Source organism: Arctopsyche grandis, chromosome 4 (assembly GCF_051622035.1).
Source record: "Arctopsyche grandis isolate Sample6627 chromosome 4, ASM5162203v2, whole genome shotgun sequence".
Classification (NCBI taxonomy): domain Eukaryota; kingdom Metazoa; phylum Arthropoda; class Insecta; order Trichoptera; family Hydropsychidae; genus Arctopsyche; species Arctopsyche grandis.
Window position 1 is genome coordinate 13,300,415 of NC_135358.1, and position 24,586 is coordinate 13,325,000.

The following is a 24,586-nucleotide window of genomic DNA, read 5'->3' on the forward strand; positions in this document are numbered from 1 at the left end:
ATTTTGCAAACACATTCTTGGGAAGACCACATCCATTGAAATTTTTAATATAATAGACAGTTTTGTTGAAGAAAACGACATAAAGTGAAATAATTACGTTGTGAACGACATAAAATAATAATTGGACTGTGTACCGACGGAGCTCACTCAATGTCCGGACACAAAGCAGGTCTTAAAGCATTGATCAAAAAGAAAGTACCACGTGCTATCTGGACACACTGTATGATTCTCAGAGCAGCTCTATTGTCAAAAAATATGAGCGAGGAACTGAACAGCATTTTTACAAAAGTTATAAAAATTATAAACTACATTAAGAATAGTCCTTTGAGAGCAAAGCTGTTTGCAAAGCTGTGTGCTGATATGGAAGCCAATTATACCTCACTTTTGTATTATTGTGAAGTTCTCTGGCTATCTCGTGCAAAAATGATTCTAAAGGGTGTTTGAACTCAAAGAAGAAATAGCAACCTTTCTCGAAGAAAACCGTCATGAAGAGGCACATGGAAATCAAATTTACAAAAGAATGGGTTGGATAGGTTTTCACTTCCCAAAGATTTCTGGGCCACAGCCAATATTGAAGCAAGTAAAAATATTTTTACCGACCACTTGGATGTTTTAGTGCTGCATTTTTCCAATTATTTCAAAAACCTTGATTTCTCAAAGTTTTTCTGGATACAGAATCCATTTAACTACAATGAAGAAGACGAATTCGAGCTGACAACCATCGAAAAATAAAAATTGATAGAATTATCATGCGATAGCTCACTAAAACAAAAGTTTCAAAATGAAACCAAAATTAAATTTTGGATGAATCCTAGTGGAGAGTATGAATCTTTGTATTGCAAAGAAATGCAAGTGCTGCTACCGTTCGTAACGTCTTATTTATGCGAAACGGGCTTTTCGGCACTAGCTGCAATGAAAACCAAATATCGAGCCAGGTTAATAGTCGAAAAGGAGTTACGAGTGGCACTCTCCATATTGCCCCCAAGATTTGATAAACTTTGTGCCAATAAACAACAACATCCTTCGCATTCAATTTTGATGTGTTAGATGTAGTTTAATTAGTAATTTAATATAAAAATAAATATATGTACGTGTTCGTATAAATTTATGTTATAGCAAAACCTTTTTATTATTCTGTCTATTGTAGAGTTCAGTATTTTATTTTTAAATAAGGGTTTATTATTTAAAACGTGTCTATATTATTATATCTATTAAAAATAAAAGGTAGGGAGGCGCGGAAAAAAATTTTTTTTTAGGGAGGCGTAGTAGCATAAAGTTTGGAAACCGCTGCTTTATAGGGAATAAGCATAAAAAAATACATATACATTTTGAAATAAACACATTTTAAGTGCAAAACTAATAATTACTTTTTTATATACATATTCAACATCCCGAAAAGAAATAAACAGACTACGAGACTTTCACTGATTTTAAAACCAAAAAAAATAAAAATTTTCGGCACTTATGTTAGTTCATTAAAATTTTAATAAAATCATGTAAAATAGTTGAAATAAAAATTTAAAAACACGCAAAAGTCCAATTTGGACAATAAGTTATGACATCAACACTTATGTACAATGTATAAGAAGCACTTAACACGCTCCAAATAATGTGATTATGTATATATATTATACATATGTATATACATATATGAAGGTAAATAAAAAAAATTCTCACCCTAAGTCTACCCCGACATATGCTCTCGAACAGACGTTCCCTGGTTCCGTTGTAGGGAAGTGCACCGCTGAGTAGGACATGGAGCAGCACACCAGCAGACCACACATCCACCGGTTTGCCGTACAATTGATTCGAAACCACTTCCGGTGCCATATAGTGCGGGGTTCCTATGCGTCCTGAACATATTCAGACCATTCGTTAGCGTTACAACACGAGTTAATGTAAATTATTGTTGACTCAGTAGCTAGCAACATTGTGTGTATGTAGGTAAAATACACACATACATAATTTAAAAATGTATGTACATATGTATATGGAGCTAGGCAAACGGGATTTGGAAACAAATCAATATCAATTTCAATTTAATATGCCTCTTAAGTGCTTAATGAAATCACGTTTTTACTCGGTTCAATAACATTGAGCGGTAATATCGCTGAAATACCGATTTTACATATATTATTACAACAGACATACATACTTGAACATCTATAAGTATACGTGTATATTTAATTATCGATATATTTTCAAAAAAGATGATTTACAATTGTAGTCAGTTTCAAAAGCACTGTAGATTAGAAGATAACAAACCAATCAAAATATCTTCTTTCGTATTCTATAAAACATACTGAATATTTAAGTCCACTGGTTCGAATCTGATTACTACATTTATGTAGTAATCAGATTCAAACCAGTGGTCCATCAAAAAATCAGTGGGAATATAACCATTTGATTTTTTATTATTATTTATACAAAATTTAAAAAAAAATGTATAGCACAATAACGATACGTGACAAAATCTTCTTTTAATAAGATTTTGTCATGTATCGTTATTATGCTATACATTATTTTTAAATCTAGTATAAATAATAATAAAAAATCAAATGGTTATATTTTCAATTGTCATTTATCATACATGCATACAAATGTATGATATCAATCAATATCAATGAATATTTTAAGATCAGTGTTGTGTCCGGAACACAACATCATATTCAAACTCAATGGTCCCGTATTAAGCACAATTAAAATTTTGTCCAATTCTAGCTTTATGTTGCACAGTGTAATTAATCAACGGTATTATATTTTCTTTAATAAAATTTCAATAAACTGTGCATCACATAATATAAAAGTTATATAATAATATCAAAATTAATAACATTCATATCGAAAACAAGCAGAAGCCGTTGTGCGAACAATATTGCAAATCAAGCGCTAATGAACAAACAACATTCTAAGCTAGTAATAATAATAAAACAAAACACAAACACACACATCGAATGGCGATGATGAAGATAGTGATGGTGATAAGGGTTTATTACAAACGATGTTTATATAATAATCAAACGACAGATTATGAATACTAAGTATACGTTTAATAACAACATGTCTTGCGGTTTAATCCCCAATCAACGATAAATTATTTTACGGAAACACAATTTGACAAGCGACGATAATAATTTATTCAAAATGACGTTATTGAAAATTGAAATAACTTTTCAATGTTTATAGATATGTAAATCCCCACAAAGATCGATCATTAATAACCAACATACTCAATTTCCACGAGTATGTTGTTGGAAGATACAAACATGACACACATATTCATTATATTTACACCCATTGGTCAAAGATTGAGAAACATCGGTTTACGTAGATGCTAGAAGACAATGACAAGAAACTATGTATGTAAATATGTACGTACATATGTACATATATGTACGACAGGAACTTATTAATTAACCACTTCAGGCACGAAATACGCATAGTTTGAAACCTATTAAACTTACAAGTCTTACGATAGAAAATTAACACATTCAGGCTACGACATAATGTGTAGGAAACTAAACAAGGTTTGCTTGTAAATACAATTAATCAAAAAATACTGTGCTAAGAATTTTATAGTAATTTTCCAATTTTCTACCTTATTTATTAATTTCCTTGAATCTGTCTCAATTATAAAAGTCCATTGTAGTTGAAATACGCAATAAATTAGTTGATAGCTGCTTTTGTGGTGAGTTAGTTCTTAGCCAAGTTTATAAATATGTAGATGCAAACATTAAGGTGCGAGTACTCGGGTATTTTAAACTCGAGTCGATCCATTTTGATCTTTGTAATTGAATTGGTGCAAACAATTTCTCGGGGCTGTGTATAATAAGCTTTGTTTTCTTTCCACTAAGTGTTCTTCGGACAAAAGCAAAACAACAAACGACACCGCCTAGCAAATGGAGACAACAAAAACAGGAGAGAGAAGACAAATTACTACCTCCTCTTTCCTCTATCCCACCCCCTCTAAACCACCTACTATAATTAGAATTATCATATATTTCAAATGAAAATTTTGGGTACACTCAGTGGCCTGAAAGTGTGAGAAAATACAATATACATGATATTATGTAGTTATGACAAATTAAATATTACATTATGCTATAAATAGTCTTGAACTGTGTTATCATGTACTGTGTGCTCAGTGTGAAGGTGAATCGACGAAACTCACGAAACAAAACACGCTTTAAGAACGACTATAATCTCATCATACAAAGTTGATTTTCAAACGGATTTGCTCTACGTGATAGTGAAAGTATTTAATTAAAATTATCGACATTTTATGAAGTACACAATTGAATTTAATCATATTTTAAATATTTATTATATATTTAAATATATTTTAAATAAACTTATTTAAATGGACTAAATTAACATAAATATATTTTCATATAATAAAAATAAGTACATTAGCTACGTCATCTAAGAAGAATTGGATATCAAATCACACACGGCAAAAAATAACGTTTTTACTACAGCTCCAGTCGTCAACTTCAGTGATTGCAATAAACCTATGTCTATATGGCTAATGATTATATAAAAATTTAAATATCATGCAAAAATTGCAATGTTAATAAGTTGGGAATAACGAAAAACAATACTATAAAAAAATGTTAATGATTTCATGTTGATAATGATGATAATGAATAAGAAAAAATTCGTCTGAAATCAAATACTTTTGCTATTTTTGTGCAGGAAGCACAACAATGAAATAACTTGTTCGCCTATACAAATACATAATTATGTACATTAAATTTATACGATTTGAATTTACTCCATGAATAAACCCAAATACTACATAATACGTACAAATATCAAACTTAACTAGATCAATTTCTGAGAACCAATAATATCACAAATTACATTTAAAATTCGCGCGAACAGATTTATTCAATTTAACAGATTTATTAAGTAATTTGAATCTCTTAAAAAAAAACCTCGGCGATACATCTAAAAAATATGTCGATTCATGACATAGATACATATGTATGTATGTTAAATATGAATCATGAAAACGAAAAAAATGATGAATGAACACAAAAACACGTGGTTAATAAACAACATATCAAATTATTTCATTGTTAGGTGCACACGTGGTGGGATATTTTATCAAAAAAGCGGGTGATTGACAGCCATATTGTGTTGGTGAACGTTCACAGATGCTCGTGAGCAACAAATGCATAATATGTATGCAGTTTTGTTTTTGTTCATTGTATTAATCAAAACAAATGCTATCAGTGACGCGACAAGGCTGGTGAGGATCAAGACCCTTCCATGCGGATTTTAGGACTTGAGGCTTCTTACCCTCGCCATCGGACTTGAGGTATAGTTGGCCCTTGGAGCTCAACACAGGCCGGCAGTCGGACACCAGTTCTGAGAAAGGGTTCAGCTTTTTATAACAAAATTTGGACATAGCGGGACGAAAAGCCCTCAAAAAGTTCTATCTAAAGCTTATAAAAAATAAATGAATTGTGCTCGGCTTGAAACTGAATCGGAGAATTCGAAATGAGGGGGACCTGTCGAATTAAATTGCCATTCATAAATATAGGTCCTCCTCTTTTGAGTGTTTTGCACAAATGTGTCATGCAAGCAACACTGCTGCGAAGCGTGCTGATCTCTATCTGTCATCATAAAAAAATAAAAATAAGTAACATAAATTATAATAATAATAACAATAATGATCATCCCGTTCTAAATGAAGACATAAACTTTACTGTCACTAAATTAGCAAGCCTTCCTCATGTGTAGAGTATGATCCAATACACTCTAGTCTAAGTAATATCTATATTACATATATAAACAAAAATTTAAGTCATAGTTGCACAATTAAATGTGCGACTAAAACATTCGATAAAAAGTTATATTTGAATCATGCTGTACACACTGTAAAAAAGCTAGGCAATTATAATATCGTTGCAGTTCAATATGATTTCGTCAAATCAATTATAAGAAAAATATATACTTTTGTGCTGAAAAGAAATCTTAATTAATTTTAACTATGCAAATCCTAATAATAGGCAAATTATTCATCAAAGAATAAAAATCTAAAATAAGAAAAACCGAAACAATCGTGTTGTTATAAGTAAATGTTGATCATCATCCACTCAATAATGTATTTGTTAAACAGGTAATAATTAAAAAACATTCTAAAAGCACATGAGCATTTCAAAAAGGTTTGACATACACAAGAACATACACATAAGAAAATAGAAATAAAGATAAAGTAAAAAATGAAATCAAAATAAAACTCAAAATAATTTGAAAAGTGGTTTATTAAATAATAGATGAAATGTGCAAAAAATGTACAGTGTTGTGTGCAATTATTAATGACATTAGTAGCGTTAACGCAAAATAAATAATAACAAATTATATGAAAATAAATAATAAACACATAAAGCATACAAATGAATATGAATTATAATTTAAAATATGCAAAATTACACGACACAAATTAAATTACAAGAAGTAGAACGTGTGAATATGATTACAATGTTATCAAAAATGATCACAACTTGAAATGCTTACACACAACAGCAACTCTTAACTTTTATTATTTAATTTTACCCAAAATACTCAATTACTCAATACTCAAAAGTTAAATTCAATATCGGCTCTGTATTTTTGTGAAAAACCCACAAATACATAAAAATATTATACGTAGATGTGTATAAATAACATGAATATTTGTAATGAATTATTCCACCACCTCTAATGATACACTAAATAAAGTAAGTGCAACTCTAAATCTCGTATTTTTAATGAGTGCTCATTTTTTTGTGCACACCCGGTAGCGACATTTCATTAAAATGCTCAACACTCTACGAGAATGCAAGTACCCTGGAATATTTCTTTTTAATAAACGCTCTCGAGATATCCCTCGGGATCGCGATTTCGAATCAAATATTTGCAAATCCACCGGAAACTTTCCAACCCTCGAGACATCCTCGATATGTCGCTACACAAATCGACCCCTACAAATGTCTACCGTTATGAAAATCCACGCTTGACAAATTAAATGAAGTAATAAATTATAAAAATATACAAATACATACGTGTACGCCGAAAAAATATCGAGAATAATTCTTATTTGAAATGTTTCGCAATATTGAAAAACTAAGAAGCACATCAATATTGTATAATAATACAAAAACAAATAAAAGTTTTTTTGTTGTATTATTACACAATATTTTATAATAATACAAAAACAAATACAAGTTAAGAGGATTATTCATAATTCAAACTTCAAGATTTTAATAAGATATTTTTTTATATTTTACCACAGCCGAATTCTTCAAATAACCGAATTTCATACCCATCTATAATATTATATAACATGAATTTTGTCAATCGCCAGTGAAACAACGTAAAACTGAATGATTATAAATTCAAAAACAATAAAATACTTAATTTGTTAAAAAAAATACAAATTAATATTAAATGAATATTTGATTCGAACTAAAAGATCGTTAATTTTTGGACACAATTATTTTCGAGAAGGGAAAAAAGAAACCTTTTATTGTATACCCAAAAAACATACATACATAAAACGAATGTTAATATCATGAAATGAATCAGTATTTACCACAAAGATGTCAAAAATATTTTGAAAATAGTTAAAATGCCTATAATAAATAATAAATTATTTTTAAATAAACTGATATTTTATTCGTCATTTTTTATTAATTATTTTACAATATAAATGGCAACCGAGTGGTTAATACAGATTAAAATGATGTGGTTAAAAAGAGAAGAAGCTAGGACGCCCTCGTGTGTATTTTTGTGTAGTGTGTGGACGATAGATGTGCCAGGGTACCTGGTGGTCCAGCAGCAGCCTGACCAGCAGCCAACTGAATAGCCACCCCGAATCCGCCCAGCTTGACAGGTGCTGAATTCTCTCGGCTCGCCAACAACACACAATGAGGCTTCACGTCTCTGTGGATGATGTCGTTCTCGTGACAATAGCGAAGAGCCTCCAATATCTGTCTCATGTAATGGCTGTAAAAAATAAACAAACAATGACTAATGTTTTGGAGAATATTTCATACAATCTATTATAGACTTTCACTGTTTTCACCTCACCGAGGCATATTTTAAAAATTCTATACATTGGATGATTGGTGCTCGTCGACCATTGGTTTACTAGCACTAATCACCTGATCTCGCGTATTTATTTATTTAGTATCAAATTGCTAATGAATATGTAAAAAATAACAAAATCAACAACTAAAATTACAACAATAAACCGTATACAACGACCAATAAGGTCTCGCGACCCATTGACATATGATCTCGCTGTGCTGAAAGTACACGCTGATATTCGGCAGATATGTTCCGTGATCCATCCGGAGCTGGCTCCTCGACAAAACAACAATAAACTACCGCTACCACAACTAGCTGCGTCTTTAACTCCAAACTCGAAAAATCCCTTACACGATTTTAAATATTTTTCAAAGAAAGAAAATACACCCCCTATTATTTTGTGAATCGTATCAATAATACGATTTCATGACATAATAAATATAAAATCTTTTAATAACAATAATCATCATATAATATATGATCCGTTATATTTGAAAGTGGCGGAAGTCCAATTTTCAGTTCCAAATACATTATTTCTGTTTGACTTAATTCACAAATTTTTATCACTTATTTTAATTCGATATGTCCAGAATCTCGGAAAAGCAGAAAAACGTATTACAAGCCACCAGTATTTATAAATATTGTAAAACGCAAACCATTACATGTTTTTTTTTGCGAGATATTTCTCAAAATGAAGAAAAGTGGACTTACGCAAATTTCAAATATATAGAAGTACCTACTAAATTTGAAATATGTACATATGTACATACATACAAAAGTATAAAATTTTTAGAAGTGTCAAAGTTAGAGTAGAAATTACTAGAATATTCTAACCATTAAGGACGTTTGTGGCCACAAAAGGACTTTATGTAACTTTAAATGCCATATATTTTGGCTTGGTCCTCGTTTTCTCGAAAAGCCTTGACCCATATTGGCGACAAGTGCGAGAAACATCAAAGAGACTGTATGTATTGGAGATGGAAATATTTTGTTATTATAGTATAAGTAATGTACTTATATTATGGATGTACCCAAGTACATTCATAATATAAGTATACATATATGTATGTACATATATGTAGCTAAGTCGAGCGTGTTCACGTTTGAGAGACATTCGTAAATAATTTGTCACACTTTACGAAAGGTCGTTTTTCACGTCACACCACCTACACAGAACTACTACGTACGTGTCCCGATTTCCCAGCTTCCGTCGCAAATTCCCGTAACGATTTGGCGGACGCTCCTTTGCGGGAAATCGATAAAAAATTCAAAGAGACAGACTCCCACACCCCATTTTCTCCTTTTGCTCCCATCGCATTTCCAGATGCAACGGCGCACTTGCATTTTGTTACGGCAACGCATTCAAAATTCATACAAACTACTAGAGCAAAGGTTCCTCTGCCAAGAAATGTTGTAAAACGAAAACTTCATATTTTACCACATTCAAATTTTCATTCGAGCTTCAAATGTTGAGTTCCACCCCCCACTACACATCTCAGAGTTAGATAAATGAAAATTTAAAAAAAAGAAAGAGTTCTACGCAACCTGTTCCTTGACAATAAATACATTTGTAGTAATCTTAAAACAAGAAGGGTACAATTCAAAACCAATTTAATATATAATTTCGAAAGAGACCTTGTATGTACATATGTAAATATTTATGGAATATGGAACTTCGGGGGCATTCGTCGGAGGGGAACTTGATAAACAAAACAGTTTCTATGAAGATTCGATATATATTTTTTTCGATTCAAATAAATTTCATAAAAAAACAAATGAATATTTACTATTAGATTCGCCATGTTTAAGCTGTTTATATTACAAATACTGAGCGACGCCGGGTAAAACAACTTGTATATAATATATTCAAAACCACTATGCAGACGTTGGCATTTAACATTTCGTATTTTTTTTTAAACAAGCGAAAAGTCCCAAAGCAGTATATTACATCTTGATGGTTTTCCACGTGAACTCGCATTGCTTCCCTTATTTCAGAGGATTACACAGAAGCTAAGATTTCTGAAAACCCGGGTTTTCAAAATCCGACGGATCCGGGTCCAATATTTTGAAAACCCGACGGGTACGGGTCCAAAATCAAAATCAAAAACTTCCAGATTTTAAATTATTTATTATATAAAAGGCGATAAAAACCAAAGTAATTGACGTGTCACTCTGTCGTTTTTCATTTGGATATATATATGTATATATTATGTGTTTTAAGAAGCTTTATTAGTGCTGATGTACTTGAATTTTGAACGGCTATTTCTGATTTACACACATCGCGGCATGCTTTATTTCGTGTTTTTGATGGAGATCCCGCTACTGATACCAAACTTTCGATGTTTTCTTTTGTGACATACTTCACTATAAAATATAAAATGTTTAAAAAATATAAAATAATTTAATCGATCATATTCTAAATATAATAGTATACTGTAGCAAAAAATGTCGTGATTTTACGAAATTTATGGTTTAAAACGAATGACATTCCAATAATTTAATGTATCATTGTCCTAATAGAATTTATGATATCATGATATTTCATTGTTGGATTCAAGGTAAGTGTATTTTTCAATTTCAATACACGTGAAACTTAATAGGATACCCAATATTAATTAATTTTAAGATTTCACCACATCAACATAAAAAATCTCAAAATGATTAATTAAAAGAAAAATTATATTCATACATTTATTTAATTACTGCACTCTCTAAGATGAATCCAAGGGCGGTCCAGGTTGTAGATGTGTAGCGAGAAGTCAAGCAGATAAGTTCAATAGTCGCGAATCAATAAAAAAACAGGCCGGATAAATGTGAAATGAAATGAAACAAATAAAGGATGAATGTTTTAAACGAAAGTTGAACTAAGACTGAATGTACTTTACCTATCATATCCCGTAAAAAAGGAACTTGTGGTTTTTCCCTTATTTAAAAAAGGTAGCGTAAAAGTCTACTATCGCTAAAACGGTTTTTACTAATCCTTTTTGTCTTCCGGTGCATAAATTTAAACTGGCTAAAATTGTTATTTTGACATGCGTTTTATCATCAATTGTATATATTTTTAATAATATATTTTATAATCAATTGTATACGTTTTATGTTTATTTTTATCACTGTATATTGATGTATTATGTTTAACGTTTCATAACGATTTCATAATTAAAATTATCAATATGTTTTCGATTTTTAAATTTTAAATATTGCTACATTATTATCTAACCCGAGGATTTTTCAATCAATGAACTTTGTTTCACTTTGTGACCTATTGAAATTAACTTAAAAATATGTACGCCATATGAGTGAAATTCTACATTTATCGAAATTTTAGTACGTATCGTTTTCGGTTGCATCCCATTATTCGCAGTTTTCTCAGAAGTCACAAGTCGTAAAATCAAGTTTTCGAACAAATAAGGTCATAAATATATATACATATATGTATATTAATCATGTACACACAGAATCTATAAAAAACACATACATATTTGGATATTTTCTATGTATCAACTGAAAATCATTTTGAATTACTCGAAATTTTAAATACCCGGACCCGGCGGGTCTTGAAGGCCGGGTCCGGGTTCGGGTTTTAAGACATTACCCGGCCGGGTCGAGTCCAGAAACCCTAACAGAAGCTGACCATTGATGATGTATAGTAAGTAACCTTTAAATAGAAAAACGTTGTTCCCAATTACGATAGAATGTTTTATGCGTTTGTTATTTTGATCCGCTACTAAGAATGAGGGTTACAGAAGTAAGTGGAATTCAAAAGTAGAACGCGAGCAAATAAGAACGAAAAATACCATAGTAACCCAACTCGAGAGAAAAAAATCGTACGCATAAATTTTACAAAAATTTCTTCCCATATAAAAACAATTTGATATCAAAAATAATCATCCTACAAAAATAAACCCCATCCAGTCCTCTTGTATTTCATCCATAGTATTCCAATCTTGTTTTCACAATATCCATTGTACCTTTTATATTTTAATCTAAATCCTATCAAGTACTATTTTAGCAATACCATTAACTATCATTGGTTCAACCAGCCTCGCAACAATACAAAAAAAAGCAAATCTACTCGAAATGAAGCAGCTACAAAAAAATCTTATAACATTGGAATAAGACGCGTTTTTAATATTTACGAACTTACACAAAAAAAAAATACAGAATGATTCCCAAACAAAAAACAGAATGCCGATTTATTGAATTCCAAGCTATTTGTTGTTCTCGTCAAATATACGAAATGTCTTAAAATTTCAATTTCGACACACCGGTGCAGAAGGAAGTGAATGAACGATCACAATTGAAAGGCGTCGAATCATATCTACTTGCCTTAGATGAAAACTGTAAAACGGCAATGGACCGAACATATTGCAAGATGAGGGACCCGAGATGTGCTGAATTGGTGTCGTCTGAAACGCTGAAAAGGATCACGAAGAGCAACCACCACCCCGAGATCCGATGAATAAATGATAGCGGACGTAGACAAATTTCACTTTAAAATATAAGTACATATTTTCAAATAATGGGTAAGAATAAAACGATGTATGCATGTATACGTATGTACATACATACATACATATAAAATCAAATTCTGTATATTCATATTTGACCCCTGAATAACATAAAACGAAAAAAAATCAAAACATTTTCACGATCGTAACATTTCATCACCATATAAAAGGAAAATATAAAGAAAAATTTGCGAAACATCCGACACTTTGTTATATTTTAAAACGCGGTTATAGTAAGGTCCAATATTTCACGACAGCATTTTGAGCATACGAAATAAGCGGTACAAACACTCGCCCGAGATTTCGCATCCCCCCACCATTCCAGCTCGTACCCCGACCTATAAATCATTTCAATGGAGCCGGACAGAAAAAAAATAAATTCACAGTTTCAGAATAAATCACAGGGCGAGCGCTCACACACGATCGTTTTGTCACGCTAAATTACAAGTCGCTGAAAAAGAATAAAACAAAAAAAAAACGACGCGAATGAAAAGGATGTTGACGTGTGGCAACATCGCGGCTGAAACCCTTCGCGTTAATCCCGTATTAATCAAACCGTGTTTTCTCTTTGCGTTTTATTATTAAATTGTGCGACAAATCCCACCATCTATGTATGTAGAACCCACAAAGTCTTAAACAAAATTCATCAGACTTAATCCTGGAGACTTATCATGGACATCAGTACCTACTGACACAAATATGATAAACAACTTTTACGGTGAAGCGAAGAAGTGCGCCAAAAAATGACAAAAAAAAGTTAATGATAAAATAAAACGCGTTGACTCGAAAATAATAAGGCTATGAATTACTAACAGAAACGAAGTTTTAAAATATTCACTTTTTTGTTTCAAATAAATACTTTTAAGCCCGGAAAAAGGGATAATTTAATCTTATAATACAAAAAATAATAACATTTTTTTACAAAAAATATTTCGTGGTTGCGGAAATTCATTTAACTTTTGCATAATCGATCTCAAAAATTGATTATAATGTATCGAGTAGTATCCTCGAGAAGCGTAAATAAGTTTTTTAGCTCTTTTTCATGTTATGCTATAAATTAACATTAAAATAATATAATAATACTTATTATTAATTATAACAAAAAATAAAATGAAATTGTAAAACATAAAATGATCAGTATGTCAGTGGCCGTTAAAATATATATAAGATGTATCGTGAACATAATTTAGTAATAATAAAAAGCATTTAAAAAATCAAATCCTTGAGCAAATGCTAGAAAAGGAAAACCTCTTCTTATACAGAGAAGTTCAATTTGAATTCTAACATCGTTTGTCATGCAAATCATGCAAAAATTTAAACAAAAAATCAAATTCATAAGTAATTCTAAATATAAAACAGTATGTACATACATATTTATGTATGTATATACAAAAGGCCTCTGTACGTACACGTAAGAACAAATTGTAAAACCTTAAAGGACTCAGCTTAAGTTTCAAGATCGATCTGATTAAATCAGTTTGGTGTTAAGACAGAGAGACAGCCCGTGTCACGACCGGTGACCCGAACGGACGAATTAACTTCGACAATTCCAGGCGTTATAAAGTACTTTTTGGGAAAATTTCAATCAAGCTTGAAATATTGTATTAATCAAGGCGTAAATTTTCGCTAGGCTATTTTTACAGACACAGACGTCAGGGTCTCATACAAGCGAAAACGTTCATTAATAAAGGCCCCGCACGCAACACCTGCGACCAGCGTGTCATCACATAAACGCGTCGAACGTGATTTAGTTGAGAGTTCCCCCTTTCTTTAATCAATTTAACCTGCGACATGGCAAAATTCACTTTTAAGAACAAATTTCAAGCTATAAATATAGCATACAAAATATGGGACTTGGGGAGGAACAACTTGAAGAAACGCAGAAACGCTCAAACATGAAAATTCTTAAAGAAATTTTAAAATAGATATTAATTAAAAGCTAAGACCGCAATCACGCAACGAATGAAATACAAAGCATAAGGGCGAAACTTCCAAATAATAGGTATGTACTACGATAAAAAATATAAGAAACCAATTCAATGTTGTCAACAGGTTAATTTTCCTGTGGAAAGACAACGTGAAAAATTTGTGTAAGAAAAATTCGAACGGAAGTTACGAGTTTACGACGAATCTATATAATGTATAAAATTTAATGTTTGTTTGTCTGTCAGTCTCGTATAGGCTCCTAAGCCACTCAACTGATTACGATGGAACTTTCAGAATTTGTCGTATGCATGTCCGGGAAGATTACTGTGAAAAAAAATCACCCAGAAACGGGAACGGAAACGGGAAAAACGAGAATGAGTGTCATTGCAACGCATTGTTGCGTTGTTAGGGTAAACATTGCAACACCTGCGTTGTTAGGGTAAAATAAATAAACAATTGAATTATTTCAAATGTGTTTTTGCGACAAATGAGAACGGGAACGGCATCGGGAACGAGAACAAGAACGGGAACGGAAACGAGAACGGGAACATGCCGGGTTCAGCTAGTACCTTAATAAAAGCAGTGTTTCCATTTCAAACGAAAAAAACATTTAATATCCTTTATAGCAGCGGTTTCCAAACTGGGAGGCGCGCCTCCCTGGGGAGGCGCGGACTATTGCCAGGGGAGGCGCCAAAACTTTTTAATAAAAAAATAATTTTCATACCATAATATCTACAAATAAATAAAACTTCATATCGTTGCTTAGCAGTAAAAATTCAATTCATGAATATTTATTTTTATTTTTCTTTCATTTTTATATACACATTTAATTAGCAACCTTTCTCGAAGAAACCAACATGATAAGGCACATTTGTGGACGAACGGTAATTTTATTGTTAAACTTGCCAGATATGGTTGAAATTTTTGGAAAATTGAGCAGTTTAAATAAATCGATGCAGGGATCACAAATACATCCACTTGTTCAAAAAGACAAAGTAAAAGCTTTCATTAAAAAGTTGAAGTGATGGAAATCAAATTTACAAAATAATGAGTTCGATATGTTTTCACTTTCCAAAAATTTCTGGGCCACAGCCAATATTGAAGCAAGTAAAAATCTTTTTATCGACCACATGGATGGTTTAGTGATGCATTTTTCAAATTATTTCAAAGACCTTGATTTCTCAAAGTTTTTTTTGATACAGAATCCATTTAACTAAATTGAAGAAAACGAATTCGAGCTGACAACCATCGAAAAAGAAAAATTAATATAATTATCATGCGATAGCTCACTAAAACAAAAGTTTCAAAATGAAATCATATTGCAAAGCAATGCAAATGCTTCTACCGTTTGTAACGTCTTATTTATGCGAAACGGGCTTTTCGGCACTAGCTGCAATGAAAACCAAATATCGAGCCAGGTTAATAGTCGAAAAGGAGTTACGAGTGGCACTCTCCATATTGCCCCCAAGATTTGATAAACTTTGTGACAATAAACAACAACATCCTTCGCATTAAATTTTGATGTGTTAGATGTAGTTTAATTAGTAATTTAATATAAAAATAAATATACGTGTTCGTATAAATTTATGTTATAGCAAAACCTTTTTATTATTCTGTCTATTGTAGTGTTCAATATCTTTTTTTAAATAAAGGTTTATTGAATTATTTAAAACGTGTCTACATATATTATTATATCTATTAAAAAATAAAAGGAAGGGAGGAGTGGAAAAAAAAATTTTTTTTAGGGAGGCGTAGTAGCATAAAGTTTGGAAACCGCTGATTTATAGAGAAAATCTTTATACGTGTGGTTCTTGTGACACGTTTACACCAAACGAACAAATTCTGAACGCGACCGGCTTTTTTTGATACCTTGTCGACAGCAATAAGAAAAATAAGTGAAATAATATTCTACTTTAATTTGAAAATTCTGTTGAGCTTAATAATTGGCAGATTATTTCATACAAAATAATAATAAAAATAAATCATACATAAGAATTTGGAATATTCCTATTTAAGTTACAAGAGGCGTAACTATAACGGCAAAGTGCCGTAGGTTGAGTAACACAAGTGTGTAAACACACCATTAGAAATGTGCTACGACTAACATACATATCACGAAACGACACAAACAAAGCGAAATTTTCACAAAGGCACGCAACTTCATAGGTCGATTTAGATTTATTTTCGCGTAAACAATCTTCAAGCGAGTAATAAAAACAATAAAAAATACAAGCGACCATTTTGATTTCTATTTCCCCATACGAAAGCTTTTCATCAAATTAGATGTCACTTCAAATTCAAACAGACTACGCTAAATTTAGACGAGAATCTATCTCAATACCCGCATATTATCAATCATAATTTAACTGGTCTATCTAGCACGTCACCGATCATGCATATGTTTATGTATCTACATAATCGATAATTCGACAACCACGTCATTTCGAAAATTATTCAGAATAACGATTATTTTGGCTACCTTAATATTGAGGCGGATTTTTGTTATAAATAAAATACCAAAAATGCGCCATCGTAAACAAAAAAGCAAATACATGTGTATGTTACCTATGTATTTACATATGTATAACAGTTTTACTAAAGCAAATATTTAATTATCTAATTATAGTAATTACTTCTGAAAAGCTCTAATTCAGATACAAACGAAACCACATATTAAAATAGATTTGTTTATAATATTACGACGAATATAATTTGACTGATTGAATAAAATCTTGTTTTAAAAATGTTATAAGGAACCTCTCATCAATGCCTCTTTGTTTGGAATTGAATTGCCATAAATGTTACCATATCTTTTTTTGTAAATCAATTCATAAAACAAAAATTAACAATATTGGTGGATAAAAATATTTACGATTTAGCCAACATTTGTATCGACTTTGCTACAAAAACCATTGAAAAGCACGAGGAAAATATACCCAAAAACGATTATAAAATGTGTCAAATTGACAAAAAGGGAAATATATAATTAAACTTTATTTTTACTTTCACTAAGTACACAGAAATTTATTTCGAATAACTTTAACTTTAAAATAAATACTATTCCCTTGGTGCACCTTAACCTTATTTCCAATACTAATATGTCAAGTATCATGCACTTAAATTTAGAAAATTTTGACATAGAATCATAAGCTTTTAATTGGATAGTTTTCAGTAGGCAATACATTTTTGAGATATTGTTACGTACGCCGCGGATTAAGCGAATAGAATCCCAGAGACTATGTGACCGTTCAAGGGTTATCTGTTATCGGATTAACTATGTAAGTGCTTGCACTTACTTCCAGGATTATATCTGGACTCTAAGTGCATTTAGGCTAAACAATGACCGTTATTAGTTATTTCTCAGAATCGGTACGGGGAGACCCAATGTCGTGGAAATACATATCCGAATACGTGACTATACCACAGGTAAACAAACAGACGTCCTGAGAGATCTACCCTTTATAAGGCGGTACGTAGGCGATATCATGTCATTCTGGACTTAGCCGTGACACTGCGTGTATCTCCTTAATCATCAATAAATGCTGTGAAACGACTGTTGGCCTTTTACTTGGATCCTCCACCCACCCCTACGTAACAATATTTTTGAAGAAAGATGATATAATTTTGTTTAAAATGGAGTTCGCATCTTTGCCTTACTTTGCAGTTTTATCTTTGCCTTACGACTGTTGCGATTTCACTTTCCGAAACATAATTATTGGTTAATTCAAGAAGATTACTCATCAAATTAAATAAATTATTGAATAAATGAAATGTGTTTTTATATATTTTATATTTATGAATGTTTATATAAAATTTGTATTATTTATGTATTATCAAGCCACAGCGTCATATTGGGGTAACCTGTGAAGACACTGTGGTATATGTTTTATCAAAATAAAAATGAAATAAATAAAAGCTTCTATCTTCCTAATATAAAAATATGAAATAATGAAATATTGTTTTAAAAAAAAATTCTACTTCCAGTTTACGAATTCTGACCAAAACCTTATCAGCTCTAAGTTTGTACATAAAGAATACAAATATAAATTTTTAGCTTAATATGTTCAGGGGTGTGGACAAAATAGTGGGCACAACATCCCACTTCCGGTTTATTAAATTTAGTGATTTTTATTTATTTTTATCACATTATACAAGAATTATACTTGAATTTTGTTGTGAAGAACACATGTCCAAGGGGTCGAAAAAAATAGTGGAAGAAAAATCGAACAGGAGTAAACTGCCACTTATGGTTGAGGGATGCTAACCACATTTTATTCTAGATATGAAATTTAAGTACAATAAAACGAAAGGTTTCTGAGAAAAATATAAAAAACCTCGATTCTCTAGAGTAAAAGTACTACTTCCGGTTCAGATAAAAATATTTAAGGTTATGAAAATTATTATTTCTATTACATTATTAAATTTCAGTCCGATTCGGTTAGCGGTTTGGGAGATAATAGAATTCAAAAACTTAAAAAAAGGGATACCTATAAGGGGAGGTACCATTTCCGGTCAACTTAAAAATTTGAAAACAATTTACGTCGTGTCGATAAGAATTTCAGTGACCAATACTAAGTTTCAGTTCGATAGGACTAATGTTGTTCAAAAAATCTCCAAAAATCCACAGACACACACACAGATACACGCACATTTTTTCTAGATCATGAAAACGTGATCAGTAATCGATTCTGAATTCGAATCAGTCAAAATCTCGAGTTCGAATTTTCACATGATCACAAAACTTCATCTACATACATATATTTACTACGTACATATATAAAGTAAAAATATCGTGTGATTTAGTAATTTTAAAGTGCAAATTAATAAATTCCAGTGATAATAATTTTTTTCATGTGCAATATATTTGTTGAATGTTGGATAATTCGTTTAATGTTGAACACATTTAATTAAAGTCACATAATCTTATTTCCGTGCGATAAATTAGTTATGAATGTAAATTATTATTATGAAATTGAAAATGGTCAAAATCAAAGTTCCATTGATTAGCCCCATAAAAAAATGCTTCAACGGCTTCAATGGAAAAAACAAAAGGTCAAGTGGCAAAATATACCTATACATACACATAATATAAAAGCTATTTAAGATAGCGATGGGCTAAAGACTGCAATTAACTTTCGTGTCGAGTGTCATCACGCACAGTTTCGTCCTAATAGAGTCGGAAGCATAAAAAATCAAAGGCCGCGAGCATTCCCCCATTTCCACCCATTAATTTAATTCCATTCCCACTCCCACTTTGCTATTTTACCATCCCAACGCGACTTCCTTGACCCGTAATACATTCGGGTCACGTTTCACGTTTGTCTCGCACCTTCTCGCGCGATATACGTGACGGTTCTCTCAACGGCCGCAAGACGTGAACTAGAAATACAGTCAGCACCAGGTAGTATGCACACAGAAAACTTTCCGCTTGGCAACAAGTTGACGAGAACAAATTAAGAGATTCAACCCCGACTCACATAATAAACCGCGATACAAAAGGGGAATCGATAATGTTAAACGGAAGTAAATAATAAAGCCCGTACCGCGAGGATGTCTGTTCTCGTATAATACAAACGTACAATATACTAGGGCTTCCAAGTCGGTTTAAACCGAAACCGAAAAGCCGGCTTTTTGAACATTTTTCAAAAAACCGGAAACCGGTTTTTTGGCTCGATCAACCGGCTTTTAAAGGTTTTATGCTTTTTTCCTCAAAATTAACAATTATGAATTTCAAATTTCTATGAAAGATCAAAATAAATGTATATATCAAAACTCTCTTAGGTAAAAGGCGTATATTTCTTTGAACATCAAAAAAAAAAGGTTCTTGGCGGTTTCTTTGAGATTTGTAATGGACGAAGATAAAATATTATTGAAAGTATGTAGTTTCAATTACCTACCCAACTTCAGGTAGAAAATATTCTTATCGTGTTTGTGATATCGATATGCCATTTCTAATGAATTTGTTTCCGAAATTTGTAACGGTTTGTAAAGCTTTTGGATTTTTAAGCTAAAACAGATGCGTGAAAACAACGAAAGATGGAAGTATTTCAACGTTGAACGAACCTCAAAGCGAATCTCAGCAGTTCTTAATATCTATCTATTCACGCCTCCACAATTATAGTTTTTCTGCGAGGTTTCACATTATTTTTTTAATAATATATTCTTGATAGTAGCTTATTTCAATCATTTAATTATTTGTGCGTATTTAGGATCTGCCATTTTACGACTACATATAATACATATAATATAATATTATATGTATTATATTTTACATATAATACATATAATATAATACAATAATACATATAATAAAAATTGTATTATTTGTAATATTTGTAATAATAATACATAATAATGATCTTATGAAAGTTCATAATGTTTATAACTCAATTTAATTTATAAAAACTATTTTTTTGCTTAATATAATACATTTACATTATTTTTTTTGATATAAAAATTTTAAACTTAAAAAAAATCTTAATTTTATAAAACCGGTGAAAGCCGGCCAACCGGCTTTTTATTTATAAAAAAACCGAAACCGGCTTTTTCTTTCGGGCGGTTTTTTGGAACCCCTACGTATATACATACATAGGGGTTCCAAACAAACACACATTTGACCTGAATTATGATGCGCGATAATTGAGATAATGACAATAGAAATCATTTTTAAACGTCTTTACAGGGGTGTTTTAGACACCAGTATTTTATTGACAGGGTAAAAAGATTAAATAAAGCGCCAATGATTTCGTGTTACTATAAATATTTGGAGACGAAAATTTTAAACAGTTCTGATCAAGAAAGTATAACGAAATCAACGAAAAATGTCGATCCCTATTTACTATCCATCCAAATCCTAAATGAACATCGAAAGATTGATTAAACATCAATTTATTCATTTATCTAATTATTATTAAATCGAAACCCAAATTGGCTGCTTGAATACTTAATTTTCCAAATAAAAATTTAGTCCGTTCCCACCAAATATGTACTTCATTCCTTTCTGTTACCTTCAGAATCACATGCAATATCGGATTCGATATTAAAACCCATACGTAAAAGGACGTATATAACTAAAATGATATTTATAACTTATATGTACTTACTCAACATGCACATGTGGATACATGTATAATATAGAAACCGACGTAAACATTCGACTGGAGTCGGTCGTAATTTCGAATGCAGTTCGAATAATTCACATCTGAACTACCGATCCATTAGACGAATGTATCTCAAGGGAACTCACACATACACACATGTAGTACACAATTCTAAAATATCCAACACGACGATAGTACACCGGAAAGGAGCAAATTCCGATATCGCTAATCAATTAACATATTTGTTTAAGCCGAGGATACATGCGACGAAATTAAATTAAAACGTCCTTTTCGGGCCTAAAAATGACCCTTTGACTGGAACAACGCACACACTGTTTATTTAGTCCTCGACAAAAAGCGGATAACGCAAAAGCACTAGCGGATACGTGGAACTCGGGGATGAGATATTTAACCCGAATATGAATAACTCAACACCCCGGCTACGGTGGACGACGATCCAATTTGCTTAATTCACCGGTTATAACTTGGCATGCGCCAAGTTAATCATTTCATTTTTAATATTAATTCAAATATGATACTTTGAGAGCGTTCCATTAATATGACGAGCGCTCAACATTTACGAAACGATAAATAAAATAATCAATTTTCATAACGGAAAAAATAAAGGAAAGCATTCGCCTTTCACACATATCGTTGCAAGGGGAATTGTAAAGAAAGCCATGTACAATATAAATCAAACACAAAAGAGTAAAACATAAACATATTTTCCGTTTACTTTATACAAAACTCCGTTATATATTTCTACTTCAAATACCGACTCAAATTCATTAAACAGTTGTTTGTAAATATTATCAATAACATCGACAATCTGAGTGCATCACGTAAGACAAGCATACACAATGTATTATAAATATTGAGATTAAAAATTTATGTATGTATGTGTGTAGATTCAGGTGGTTTTCTAATCTCCAAATAAAATCGACCTCACGAAAAGCTTGTACCCTCGTAAACTAGTAAAATGTTAAATTTGTTCAAAGCCGCAGGACGACCTACCATTTTATGATAAACTGTCTCATTAAATCTAATAGCATTAGCGATGAAAATCAATATCTTCAATGAGGATTTCCTTCGCAAATTATAATTATATAAAATTATTTTCTCAATGTGGCTTTAACTTTACTCTTAAAATTCGTCACAAATTTTAATCTCAGTTTATAGAGCCGTCAATTATTAAAATATAATTGCATTATATGTATGTATATTAAAGCTTTTTCCGCCTTTTAAAATTAAGTTGACACTTGAAACACGGCAGAACGGCGTTTTTAACTTTTTGCAAAGAAAACTTTACGGTGCAGTGATTGTGCAAGGCGATACTAATTTCCTTATTTTCCAGTGCTTCCTTGCATAAACTCAATTTTGAACTATGTACCAACCAACATACATATGTACGTTCGTACATACTATTATACATTACTAGTTTTGGGCCCGTTGATTTCAACGGGGGGTTTCAATCGTAGTCCACTGGTAGAGCGTCTTCGGTTCGACACTGGCACCTGGCGTATTTCGAAATTCATTTTATTTTTCGAATATCGTTAAAATATTGTTACGTACACCGCCGAGTAAGTACAATCGGATTAGGCCGAGTAGCATCCCAGAGACTGTGTGACCGTTATAATTGGTTTCAATGATTATCTCTAGACTAAGTGCATGTAAGTTAAACAATGGCCACCGAATTGGCCGCTATTGGTCGTTCCTCAGAAGTGACCGATACCGTGGGACTGAGTGTCGTGGGAATACATATCCGGGTACATGCCTAAACAATAGGGAAGTAGCCGGACGTCGAAGATGCCCCGAGCAGCCTATCCGTTATAAGACGATAATTAGACGATATCAAGACATTCTGGACGGAGCACTGCCAGTGCGTGTATCTCCTTAATCACCAATAAATGCTGTGAAACGACTTTGGCTTGGATCCTCCACCCACCCCTACGCAACAATATAATTAATTTTAATTAAAAATTATATATTTCAAAACCTCACTAAATAAAATTATTATAATTAAATATTTTTATATGGCGAGAACGAAAAATTCAATCAATGTTTAAAAAGAAGACCATTTGAATATTCTACGATGGCTTCACGGCTATCTCTGAATTCAGTATACCTATAATGAGGATATTTGTGTTCGTGTGATGGGTCGCCGGTGTTCGACTCCGAATGAGAATTTATACAAAGTTTAGGCTTTTTATCGATTCATTATGTTCGGGCCAGCGTTAGGACACACACACACAGATTAGCGTCTTTATATATGTATATAATGAAGAAATTTCCGAGAAAACGAGAACGCTTAATAGCAATCTATCGCATAGTTCAAATATTGAATATACGCTTTCTCATCATTGCCTGTCAAAGCTCCAAAGCACATTGCTCGCAAAAAAGTTAATTCGCCGCGGAGCCGTTTCGCGAGATTATAATTTGGCCGCGTTATTTTAGGAACCCTTTGAAATACATAACGCCATATGTACAAGCTAAAAGTTGAGCACAATAAAAAGCCTGTCGAGTTGGCTGTAAAGGGCACGGTCGGATCACTTTACTATCGTTACGGTTTTCGGCTCGCAATACAACGCCAAGATAGTATAAAACTGGTTAATGTTTATTGCACGGAAACAAATTCCAATTATTGAATTTAAAGCGAACTACAAACTTTTAAAAAAATCCTGAAAAATTATTTCGTTTGTAAATTTATTGTATGTAATTTATTTATTTGATTAAACTTAGTGTTTGAAAAATAAACGTATACACCCATGAATTGAAATAGTAAACAATCCAATGTTGTAAATCTTATATGTATGTATATAGTAATGTACATATATATATATGTAAGAAAATCTTTCGGAATGCACTAAAAGCAACTTTAAATTCCCAAATCGAACTATGGAATTTTTAGCTCAGCATGAGGGGTGCGATTTCGCATTTCAGTATCGAAATAATTTATTGTTTACTCGATTT

At 31.8% G+C, this 24,586-nt stretch overlaps 1 protein-coding gene across 1 annotated transcript in view; it reads right to left on the reverse strand.

Annotated features, from left to right (window-relative positions):
• Nucleotides 1-24,586, reverse strand: part of CASK (peripheral plasma membrane protein CASK) — a 408,349-nt gene that overhangs the window by 321,740 nt on the left and 62,023 nt on the right. The window contains exons 5-6 of the mRNA XM_077429351.1: nt 7,814-7,995; nt 1,678-1,853 (exon numbers count right to left, since the gene is read on the reverse strand). Of these exons, the coding sequence (XP_077285477.1) occupies nt 1,678-1,853; nt 7,814-7,995 (358 nt within the window). The remainder of the gene's footprint in view (nt 1-1,677; nt 1,854-7,813; nt 7,996-24,586) is intronic.